At 42.1% G+C, this 12,644-nt stretch overlaps 1 protein-coding gene across 2 annotated transcripts in view; it reads right to left on the bottom strand.

Moving 5' to 3' along the window:
• PLPPR1 (phospholipid phosphatase related 1) overlaps positions 1–12,644 on the bottom strand; it is a 120,358-nt gene that overhangs the window by 2,988 nt on the left and 104,726 nt on the right. For both annotated transcript variants that reach the window (XM_036403377.2, XM_036403375.2), the window contains 2 exons: positions 7,390–7,640; positions 1,721–1,897 (listed from right to left, as the gene is read on the bottom strand). In XM_036403377.2, the coding sequence (XP_036259270.1) occupies positions 1,721–1,897; positions 7,390–7,640 (428 nt within the window). The remainder of the gene's footprint in view (positions 1–1,720; positions 1,898–7,389; positions 7,641–12,644) is intronic.

The raw sequence follows: 12,644 nt of genomic DNA, 5'->3' as shown, positions 1-12,644 counted from the left end.
CGGTGATGGACCGTTCTCAGCCTTTTTACATTTCACACTGGCCACAGCAGACACCCCCATGTATGCCTTATCCTCCCAGAACCACAGACTACCCAAATGATGTCCTTTACTAGCCAAATACTCCCTTCAGACTCTTTGTCATTTCCAAACAGTGAACACAGCTCTGTGGATGGTTGAACCTCCCTCACATCTGGATGACACCATTTAGCACCATTCCTGCATGCTTCCAGCACCACTGCTGTGGTGTTTAACCCACAAACCCTTCCCTTAATGCATGACCAGACTCAACAGCACCCATATGGTGATGGTGATGCCAGTAAAAGAGCAACCATGCACAGCAGCGGGTAGCTTGAGGACATGGAAAAAAGAAGGTACACAGGAGGTGACATGTTTGCTGGTGGAGTGATTTCTTGCTGGCTGTTCCCATTCACTGCCATAGACCCGAGCAAGAAGCAGGCTGCAGCGTGGGTGGGTCCTGTGCCAGCAGGATCTGTGCCAGGGATCTGACAGCATTCCTCTGGGGAGACCCCTTCCACCACTCTGAAATTCAGCTTGTGACACCTGCAGGGTGCCAGAAGGTCTGCAAGGTCAAAATACAGCTGGGGACAGGCTGTCATTGCCACCAACAGGTATTGGGAACACAGACACTGTCCTGGCCTGATGGATGGGGCAGCTGCCTCTTAAATTGCATGGGTGAGATTTAAACTGCCCTTCCCAGCAGGAACCAGACAAATTATTCACATTAAAGTCAAGGAGATTCAGGTCAGAGGCTGTAGACATCTTTTTATCTGAAATGAGCACAGGAATAAATGATGCTTGAAGGTTTGTTGATGCTTTTTCAAGTACAGAATCGAAAAAAAAAAATCAGTGACAGGACAATTGAGATTTAAGGGATCTTTGAAACCTAATCCCTGCTGATTACAGGGATAAAGTGTCTGTTGCTATGCAGTGCATAGTTTTGAAGCATATTTTGATTAAATGGAACCAGGCACATTTCTTGGTAATAGTGAGAGTGACCTGGACTGCTTGCTGTGTGAGTAAATCCTCAGCAAGAGACGTCTCACCAAACAAAACATTTAAACCACACAGCCCACAGGAGAGCCAGTTACACTCAGAGTCTGGAGAGATGCTCTTCCTAGATTCTGTGGGAAGGAATATATTCTTTGATATACTTTAGTATGTTTGTGAGGGGGCAACAATTTCAGCTTGTCTCTAAAAGCTGCACAGGGAGGTAGTTTTATCTCCAAGGAAATTTATCCTGACCTTCCCTTCTATTGCACTTCTTTTATGGTTCGAAACAAAATGGAGAACCAGGATCACAGCTCAGAGCCCCAGAAACACCCTGTACCTCACATTTTTGCCAAATTCAAGGCACACAGAGAGGTTTTGCAACACAGAGAATGCATCTCAAGCATACCCTCCTTTTGATACTGAAATCTACACCACCTTTTGCAGTTTCCAGGACAGATCAAGTAACAACATGGAGAGTAATTCAGATAATTGAAATATATAAAATGTACAAATGCTACCAAATGCATACCAATTAGTATGAACCTCATTTCTTATTAGGATTTTCTTTGATAATACTTTTAATTAGATGGAGCTATAATTAGATCTTGCAGGCTACAAGTAATTACAATATTTATTTTGGGGTTTTTTTTGTTGGTTTTTTTTCACTGTGATATATTTAAAGGGAACACAGAAGGACTGATGGACTTACCAGAAACAAGGCTACAGAACTCCCCAGGATGAAGCCTGCAATCACATCCGAACAGTGGTTTCGATACTCAGACACTCGATTTAGCCCAGTGAGGAAGGCAGCGCACAGGGTTCCCAGACACAGCACGGGCTTGGCTAGCCTGCTACTCTTTGTTTTAATTGTGCTTGTGATGTACATCTGTGGGAAAGGGCAAACCAAAAATAAAAAGGGGTTCCACCGGAAATGCATCTTTCTTTCCCACCTGGACAAATCCTAAATCAGCAAAGATGTGACAAACCCCTTGTTTCATTAAAAAAAAAAAAGGCACTGGAAAATGGAGGAAGATGTTTCAGATAATTCAGAGAACAATTTTAGGAGTACAAACCCAATACTGTTAAATGTTCTGAAATATCCTCTTGCATTTACATACTGGACCTTTTCTGAGCAGTTATTCACAGGCTCAGCTTCACTGATTTTGTGCAAGCACCAGTTCATATGGTGGCAAACACACACTCTGAATGCACACAACTAAATGTTGCCAAGGGATTCAGGAGTCCATGCTTATACTCCTGCAGAAACTGTAATGTGCATAAGATGGAGTGCTTAGAATCTGTGAACTAACTGCTCCAGTTTCCTAGATGGTTTTAAGTTTAAGGAACAGAGAACACTGAGAGAAACCATTCCAGCCATTTCCCCTACGAGATGAAAGGAAACACAGTGTGAAAGAGATTTCTTTCAAAACAAAGGTATTTTGAGAATGCAATTCCAGGGCAAGAAGTTTCACTGTTTCCAAATATTTTTTAACGAGCCCCACATGATTCTGGGAGTTTATTGGGAATTTTCTTAATACATTCTGACGGAGTTAAAAACATGTGGCTCACAGTTAGCAGCCTGTCATTAGTGCCAGAGCCACAAAATAACAAAGATGAAGCAAACTGAGCCTGATGGCAAAGCAATTCATTAAAATCCTTTTCAGACAACAAGTATGTAAGTCCACGTGATTTCCAAAGCTTTGCTAATTTGAGATGTTGCTGCTTGCTTTGTTTTTCACACCTGAACCTGACTGCAGCAGATGCCTTATGACAGCTAACAGTGAGCACTAGGCGGCAACCTTGCTCCAGCCTTGGCTGGCAGGTTAAGCTGCGCCTATCACCAAAATTCACATTAAGGTTCTTTGGAAACAATAGGAAAAAAAAAATCAAATCACTTCCACTGCGTGAATAATTATCACCCATCCTTTCACCCTATGCACTCCTTCTACTCAATTCAATCGAGCAATAGGGAGCCAGATTGCTTTCCTGCTCCCCACCGAAGCACCACTGCTGTTTGCAGCATCCCAAGGAAAACCCACCACCTCTTTAAAGTAAGAATGCAGTCATGCTGTTCCAGCTGTGAACCACAGCTGCAGGGAACAACCCACACGTGCTTGTCTCCTTACAGGTATGAGATGAAGCTGGATCTTTGGGTTACCCACATGGGAGGGCACTCTTTGTCACAGATGGGGAGTATCTGTAATTGGAGTTTCACACGTCTCGGCAATAAAATGTAAACTTGTAGTAAAAAGAACATTTTTAGCAAGGAGGATAATCAACGATGCAAACAGATTGCTGAGGGAGATCTGTTAAACCCTCGTGAGGAGGGTTTGAAAGAAGACAAACTGTTTTCCCAGAAGGTGGGCTCCAGTTCATCCCTAAGTCACACGCTATGTTCAGAAATAACTGGAAGAGCTTCTTTGCTCTGATCACACTTCCCAATCACTGCAGCTTGATCTTTATTGTCCAGGCCCAAAAGCCAAGATATTTTTTTACTATTTCCACAGTGTTTACCCACATTTAGAGCATGGTTTCAGAGCTCTGTGCAAGAGACCAAAATCTCAGTCAAAGCCACTTACATTTGGTTTCCTACATACAGCAAGTGTTTTTGAAAATTTCCCACAATGCCATCCATAGAGTCAATTTATTTACAAAACTCTAAATGTTGAAACCAGAGAAGAGGAAAGACATTAATATAAAATCATGCCTACAACATAATAAAAAATAAACTACACACGATTTAACTATAAAATTTGTCAGTTCAGCTTTTTTGCTGTGATCTTATCAGTAGACTCAAGCAATGTATTTAGCAATATGCAGTGTGTGATAGCAGCGTTTATCCCATGTGATTCCTCTCCCATCTTTTTCAGAGAGACAAAATCATAGATAAGGAGGGTTTTTTGTCTGCAAGTTTAAAATAGACATATACATTTTCATATGTATATATAAATATATGCATGTATTTAGAGCACATTGTCTTTAATGAGAAAGGCAGAGTGGAAGAAATCTGTCCTGTCCCTTCAGTAGAAAGTGAGGAGATTTGTGACAGTGTATTTTCCTTAGAGAATTCAAAATTTCGTACCAGTATTACAAAAGTCTATGTCCTAGAAGTTTTATGGCCAATGTTTTCTTTTGCCATAGAGATTCCTGCAGTAAAAGAGAAGCAGAGCCTTTGACAGTGCAGGTGCTCATGGTGCTAAGGCCTTGAATTGATCAGGGTTGCAACAGGTATTTGCTGTAGTGTCCTCTGCTATTCAGCATTTTCAAAACTTGGAGGATTCATGTCTAGGAGCAGAGACCCAGAGAAGCTGATTTTAGTCATGGGGTGGATTGTGGTGGCTGCACTATGAGCTGAAAAATGCTCATTAAGCCTCGGCCTTGACAAACTGCACCTGGACTAAGCCCACTTTGAGAGTATCAGAGAGACTGTCTGTTCCCAAGATCTAACAGGTGTCTAACAAGCACCTGTTTTTTAATGAACAGCCTTGGCAACTTATCATATTTTTCTTCAGCAAACCTTCAAAGGAAGTTACTGACTGAAATTGTGGCTATGATGGAAAATTCCCACTCTCTTGGGGTCATCTAAACAAAGGCCCAAAGTGAGATCTTTTTCTGCTCTTGACTCCCAGAAGATAAGAGGGTAATGTGTATGTCTCAAACACTGATAAATGGATGGCTGTGGAGCCAACCAAGGTCTGTTGGAAATAACAGACAAGAATTGTTTTGGAATAACCAAGGATTGTTGTTATTAACATGGCCATGAGAAATATCAAGTTTTGGCTGGAGAAGAGGGGCCAGAGATAGGGCATTTTTCTGTGACAAACAACCACAACATAGCACAGGAAATGGACATGGACTAGAGGGTGGGATTAAAACTACCCAAGACCCCTGAAGCCCTCCACCCATTTCCAGAAAGACTGGAAGAACGGACTGCACATGATAATAAATTAACAGAGAAAGTGAGAAACATATCCTTGGGGTGAGGAAACCTGCCCATAAAGAGGCATCCTTCCAAGCCCAAGCAGTGCCCCCAGGACCCTGGACATCTCATGGGCTGAGCAGGTGGATTGATGCTGAAACCAGGACTGACATCCTATCAGCTGGATTCATGCTGGAACCAGGAATGGTGATCTCTTTTTCTAACAATTTCTTTTTAATCAGAAAAGGAACTTAAATTCATGTGAGTGCATAGCAGCTTGCACTAGGTACAGTGACTGCCATCTCTTCTGGGAGACTGATAAAACGTCTTTAGATGACATTTTTATTTTATTATAAGTATGGAAGCCAGGGCTGCTAGCCCTTTTCTCTTTCCCCTACTTTAGGCAGACAAGATTCATTTCCACCTCCAGAGATCACATAACTGATGCTTTGGGTTTTCCTCAGCTTCTTTAGAAGGTGACAAAGAAAAGTCTAGTTGATTAAATATAAACCCCAGATTATAAAAAACCAAAAACAAACACCAAAACCCCACAAAGCCAACACCAGTGGGAGTGTTTTCAGTAGCAGAGTAATGAACAAGTGAGACACCTGCACAGGATATTTGAGGTTCAGTGAAGGGAGAAGACTTCCAGATCTCATAAGACATTTTATAAAACGAGAACCATTCTCCAGCCTCCTTATGTTGTACCTGTTCTATTTTTCTTGCTCCATGGCTCAATCCTTCAGCTTTATGCAAAACACGACTATTACTAAGCAAATAACCTGTGTTTTATGTTCAGTAGGCCATATTATTATGCATATTAGAATCAGCAAGAGACTTCTCAAAAATCTGTGCACAGCACAGTTATTAAGCAAAGCTGGATACGAACAATGAATTTCTTGTGTAATGCTCATGTTATTCCCAGCTGACAGACAAAGAAAAGACAAGAAAACACATTTCTAATTCTAAAAGGTGACTTCAGGCAGAGAACTGGGCTGAAATTGGACTGTGGGCTGAAATGCTTTAATGGCAAACTTTCACGACCTTATGGCTCAGAAAGAGTTCCGTGTCCTGGTCTGACATCTTCCAATGAGAGGAGTACTGGCCCACAGCAGATACTCCTGGAAAACTAGAGCTCAGAAATACTAAACTACTTGGGGCTTAGGCTCAGGAAGAAAAACAGTGTTACCCTTCAGCTGTAGAAGTCAGCCTGTTGTAGAAATTTTGCCCTCCTAGGAAACAAAGGAGGCTGGGCAGGGAAAGTCCACGAAAGGATGTAATTAGCTTAGGACAGAACCAGGACTAAGCCTGACCCTGGAACTTCCACCTAAGAGTTTATCATGGTGCAAACAGCTGCCAGAACCATGCTGAGTATATTGTGGGCTTTATTTCACACAGGGTTGCACATTGTTCAGAAGTAATGTGCACAAAATGTTACAGGCTTTCCAAACATTTCCCAGCAAATCCTGATCAAAGGAGTTACAGTTTATTTCTCCATCATTATTCACACAATATGCAGCGCCAACAGATGGATATTGAAACAGCAGTGGGTGGACTCTTAATTTTAGAAGTAATAATGTGGTGCTTCATTTATCTGCTACCAAGAGCACTGGGCAAAATACTCAGTAAATACCCTGTCTTTATAACTTTAAGGCTTTTCTTGCATACTTATAACCAACAAACAGACTCTGACACTACTCTGAGTCAAGCTATAGGGAGAGAAAACACCTAGGTTAATGCATTTTGAGATCAGAGCCAGGTTAAGTCTTTGGATCTTTATGGCAAAACCACCAAAGTTTTCTGCTTTGTTAGTAAGATTCTTGGATCAGTTTTTAAAAATCACAGAAACTTTAGTCAGACAACTCAAAGGAGCAGTTGATCTGTTTCATCAGACTTCATAATTTCCTTCCTGTCTGCATGGCAGTGTCACCTTGTCAGTGTGGCAACTGGGGAGCATTTCTCTGTGATAACAACAAAATTCTGACTTTTATTAGAACCCTCATTGCAATGTGACTTCAGGTCCTAAACAAAGGAAGCAAAATTCAGCCTAAGTTCAGATCTCTATTGAAAGGGCACAATTTAAATTTTAAATGTTCAACAATGCATGGCATGTGAACAAATAAATGTAGCAACCCAGAAGCTGTTTAAGTATCAGCTTCATTTTAATGCTCATGAAACAGGAGCAGGGAGAAGAGAAAATTGAATTAGAAGATCAGCAGCAAAGACAAGTTTAGGACCTCATGCCTCCACATGCAGTGCCTCAAAATCAATGAGCACTTCATTTACTTATACAAGGATTGGTAAAATGGAGAGAGAAGGGGATCTTCCCCTATTGATAAAGAAAAAAGCTGCCCCCAAAACAACCCTCTTTTTCTCGAAAAATTCATCGTACGAAAAATGCCCCATCTAGAAAATACAGAAACCTCTCATGCGAGTCAGCAGTCATCACTAGCACCCACCGTGGCATATAAAGCTGAGTAGATGCTCAGAGCAGCATGTTTGGATGGAAAGGATCTCCTGGCCTTTTCAATCACCTCTACATCCCCCGTGCAGATGTTGCCGTTGTTGATGAACTGGTGGTGGGCCCGGCAGTCGTTCCCAGTGTAGTTGGGCTTGCAGACGGTCAGGAAGTAGGGAGCCAAGTTCCCAGTCACAACCTGGCCAGCATTTACAAAGATGTCAGTGGCAAAAAGTCCAAATGCAAACACTCCTGTGAAGAAAGGTTAAAAATAGTGATTATTCAAACAGGTTCAGATAATGACACTATATCTGAGAGGGAGAGACATAATGAGAGTCGTGTCATGTACTTATAATGAATCTGTGACAAAAAAATGGGATCTCTGCACCTGAAAGAGCAGTGTAGTGCTGACACACAAAACTTCTCTTACCTAACGTAACTACCTAGCATTAAGTACCTTTTGGATTTTGACTATTTGCCACCTTTATGGTGAAAATTTACAATCCTGACCTAGCGGTATTTGGCATGTACTTTTGGAAGCAGCCCAATGCTTTCTTTGCTCTGGAAGACAGCTGCAATTCAGCTCATGTCACCAGGAGCACATAACCTGTGAGATGAACTATTCACTTGAATGTAGGAACTTTTCCCGAGTTATGAAGCATCTCTTGATCAATACTGCAGTTGTCACATCCTTCACTGACTCCCCTTGAGCGTTATCAATACCTGCTACAGCTGCTATGAACATATGAGGATCTTTCAGATGCATGTAATGCCTACACACCAAAGGTATAGAACAGCAGGTTTGCAAAATTACCAAACCCAAATGTTCAGAAAGATTAAATCAGCTCTCCTCTTCCCCTTTTCATCACTAAGGTTGATTAAAGGTTGTTCTATGTTTTAAAAACATAGAACAAATAAATACTGACTTCTGATGTAGGGATATTGAGGTCATGCAGTTTTGCTTTCTCCCTTCTGTAGCTCTGTAAGCAGAAGTCATTAAATTATAAATTATCTGAGGTTGTTATGTATTTAAATATGGCCAAGAGCTGGAGCTCGAGGGAAATCATCTTAGGAAAGCTGTGATAAGATCTTAAGAGGTGGCACCACCATGATTGTAACATCTTCACTGCTTATCTATACTGAGTTAAAAAAACAGATTTTGAGTCCCTCATATCTTTTATGTCTCTAGTCTGAGACACAAAAGATATGAGGGACTCAAAATAATGCAGCATGTACCTACAGTAACAGACAATTGTAACTAAAATGGACTTGTTGTACAAGTGTTGAGTGGGGTTTGCCTGTGCCAGTCAGTTAGAGAGATGGTTTGGTGTCACTGTGGCACAGATCCCTTGCTGGGGTACTGATGGGAAGCGCCCTTCCCTTGGGAAACAGCCTGGAGGGGCTGCAGGACTGTAGAGCTGCTCCTCACCATCCTTCCCCAAGGTCAGCAAGGAGCATCACACAGGAAGATGATTCTGGAGCCTGAATGTATTACTATTCTTCATGCATGTTTATTTTTATTTATTATTAATGAACTGGTATGTGATCATGGATTTAAAAAGCTGGTGGTGGCCAAAGAAGGAGGCTGCCTTCCTCTGGTTTTAGACTGCAGGACTGGCCCCTGCCTTTTCAATGATGTGACAGTTTTCATCTCATTTATCTTGCTAAGTGTGCTTAAAAAGAGAGCACAGAGACTGCTCCTTTATTTCCTTTATCCCTCTGGTAATATTTCAAGTCCACGGTTTTCCACAGCCATCAGGAACTTCTAACCTACATTAGTCAGTGCACAAGCAAGTTCAAAGGAAAAAGGCAGGAGGGTATCTTTTCAGCCTGGTGAAACAGCTGAAGTTATGACAGAGAAGAATCTTGTTTTATATACAGCACTCTGTCAAAATTTTAATTTTTTTTTTGGCACAGCTTGCTTTAAATAGCAACTTTCTGATGTGCTGTGCAAATTACAGGGAGTACAGCAAGGATTATTACCCAGCCTTTACAATAATTAGAGGAAATTTAAGTGTCAGGCAGTCTGGTTCATGCTCTTTATCATGTACTTACATGCCAAAAACCAAGACATTTCAGGAAAAAGTCACGAGCTACATAAAACTATTTCAATCTCTAGGAAGTACCTATATACAAAGGTACTTCTTTCCATTAAGAAAAGAAGTTTCAACACTTGCATTTTTTTAATATTTGGTAGCACAGAAGGTGGCCGCCCAAATGCAGCTGCTGAGGCCTGCATAACCTGGAGAAGAGCAGAGCAAGCCATGGCTGAAACCTTTGTCACATTCTGACTGTGGTGCAGCTCCTCTCTCACAGTTCTGCCAAGCTGTGCTCTGTGAAAATCACAGCCATGTGCAGCAATGAGTCAGCCTGGCGAAATGTGACCCTTTCAGGCTGATTACAACTCACGTTTATTGGAGCAAGGGTTGGCTGTAATTGATTTAAAGGCTGTAATGCCAGTGTGCCTGGGGAGTGCTGGACAGTCCCCTGATGGTTTTTGTACCTCAGGAATCCATCTGTTCAATGGATTTGTTCAATGACCTACAGCAGCTAAACTAACTGACCAGAGCACAAAAATGCAGGGATGTGATTGCCAGCTTTTTAGAGGCAGACAAATTGCTCTGAAAGGCTTCATGGGAAGGGCAAGCAGCCCCAGCTCTTCAGGGTCATACAGCTCACATCTGTGATATAATGTCAGAGAGAAAGAATGGGAGAAGACATGTCTATTCCAGACTTTGGCACCCAGGTGTAATGGGAGGTGGCGTCATCCTGCTCTGCAGCAAAGTGCTTTTTTTCGGTGTGCTCACTATGGGCCAGAAAACCTGGGCATGAACTGTAGTGCAGAACTTGGCATATGCTGAGAAAGGATGGGAACAGTGCAAGCCACATGGGAAGCAGACCTACAGCTGCTCACCAGCAGAAAGGATGAAGGTTAATTGCAATTACACGAAGCCAATCTTTCCCCTCAGCCACTCATGTCACATAGTCTGGCTGCAAAAAGAGGCCTTAAAGAAGAAGCAGAAGCTATGTCTGGAAAGGCCTCCTGACTTCTCATTTTACTGACTACTCTCAGCTTGTGTCTCAGGAGCAGAAGGAGGTGCCTAGAAGACAAAACAATAAGCAGAAAGTAACTGGGAGAGATACTAGCTTAGACCAGGTATAAGAGGGCAGGCTGTACTCCCTGCTACTCTCTCAGCTACTCCAGAGTCCAAGAAAACAGAGACCAGATTTTAACATATCTTTACCTCCAGTGAGAAAGACCTTAGACAAATTAAATGTTCAAGCCAATAAAAAGAAAAAGAACAAACAAGGAAAGTCCTGTTAAAAATGCTGAGGATGGATGAGGTGACGCTTGACTTTCCCATGTCATCTCACCTGAACTAACAGTTGTCTTGGCAGAAAAGTCCAAGTATTTAGCAGCTTCAATTTTGAATGCTTCATTTTTAATTTCTCCACTTACACATCCCTCTAAATAACTGTCAGAAAGTCCTAAATGAACCCCTGGTGTCTGGTCTCTGACCCACATCCTATTCTCATGCTCTATCTCCTATCAAGCTCCTTCTGTGGCAGTTCATCAGTGTTGCCACCTCCAGCTCTATGGCTTTTTCTAATAGAGGCATCTGCCCTGAAGAAGAATCCGGCTCTTCTCACTCACTGTAGCCTCAGTAGAACCCTCTGTCCTCCCTGCAATTCATGTTCAAGCTCTCTTCTTCCACCCTGAATCTATGTAACATCATTCACTGCAGCTGCTTGTTGTCTCTGTGGAAACTCTCGCCATTGAAGGCATTTAAAATGCCACTGATTTGAAAGAAAAGACCAAATCATCATCACAATAAAAATCAACAAACCCACCCCTTGGGCCTTGAAGAAGAGCTTAAAAGACATTGGGAAGAGACAAGTGAGAAGCCAGTGGGTGGAAATAAGAATCAGGAAGTAGAAGGCTTTATTAAGGAAAAATCATGAAACCCTTAAATAAAGTGACAAAAGAAACAATGCATTGAAGGGTTTATGAGACATCAGAAGCTGAGCTCCTCAGTAACATATCATCATGTTTTCTACCAAGGATATTTATTTAGGCACTCCTCTCCGTCCCAATTATCTGAATTTGTCACTCCTAACCTAGCTTGCTCATAAAGTGTTCATATTTCACATGCACACTTATACTCACCTAACCCCTTTCCCACACCTCTGTTTTTTAAGGAAGATTCGAATTTCATTGGAGAGTGTCCCCGGAAGGACTCAGGCCTCTATGGGAATGCTGATCCTCAGCCCATTTTTGAATGTTTTGCTGTAAGAATCCTGTGCATCCAATACAGCCATACATTTATAGTCCTGTGACTCAGACTCTGCTAAACCACCCTTCATGTAATCTTAAAGGATGTGTAAAAAGAGGCCTGTATCATTAATCCATTTTACAACAGGAAAGATGGGGATTGCAGGGGACTTTATTGTCCTGTTGCCATGGCATCAGGAACAGGCTCAACATCAAGCTTCTGAGCACTCATAACCTTGTTCTAAGACTAGCTATGATCTTCCCCTGAAAACCCCACAAAGCTCACTACTCCAGGGATCTAAAACCTCCTGAGTCTGACCATGCCAGAAGAAATTCAGTTCCCATTGCAAAAGTCCTCTGGAGGCTCAAGACTCCTCCTGACAGATGTACAGGGTGTCTTCCTTCCTCACTGCTTTCACAACCACCAGTTTTCATGGAGGCAGCTGCCAGCTCAGAGCCTGGCATCAAAGAGAACTGTGAGGGCTGATGTGTCCCCAGCACAGTGACCTGTTCCTCTTTGTGGAGATTCTTCACGGATAACATCTACAGTTGTTCAAGCAGTTTAGGTTTGGGGCAACACCCCCAAATACAGCTTGAGCCCCATGGAAAGGCAGCAAGTTAATAACAGAGCATGCACTCTTTCACAGTGAACTTCAGAGGCAAGGCAGACAGAAGGACAAGGCCAGGTAAGCTGTCTTGTGCAGCTGCTCAGGGAATTGACATCAGAGCTCTGGGGCATATCTATCCTGTTACTATAAACTCAATGTGTGTATAAATCTTGTAAACCTTTATTTGCCAAACTAAAATCTTAATTTGCTGAAATAAAGCCCTAATTTAATTATTTAGCTGCCCACTGTGAAGTGTCACCATGCTTTAGATTAAGTTGTCAACAGAAGCTGATCTGCACCATTTGTTAACAGCAAATTATGCGCATCCGAAGTCAAAGCCACTGGTAACAAGCTGATGAAGCATGCTGAATTTCT

The sequence above is a fragment of the Molothrus ater genome, chromosome Z, assembly GCF_012460135.2.
Source record: "Molothrus ater isolate BHLD 08-10-18 breed brown headed cowbird chromosome Z, BPBGC_Mater_1.1, whole genome shotgun sequence".
Taxonomy (NCBI): Eukaryota; Metazoa; Chordata; class Aves; order Passeriformes; family Icteridae; genus Molothrus; species Molothrus ater.
This window is presented reverse-complemented; position numbering and strand designations above follow the sequence as displayed.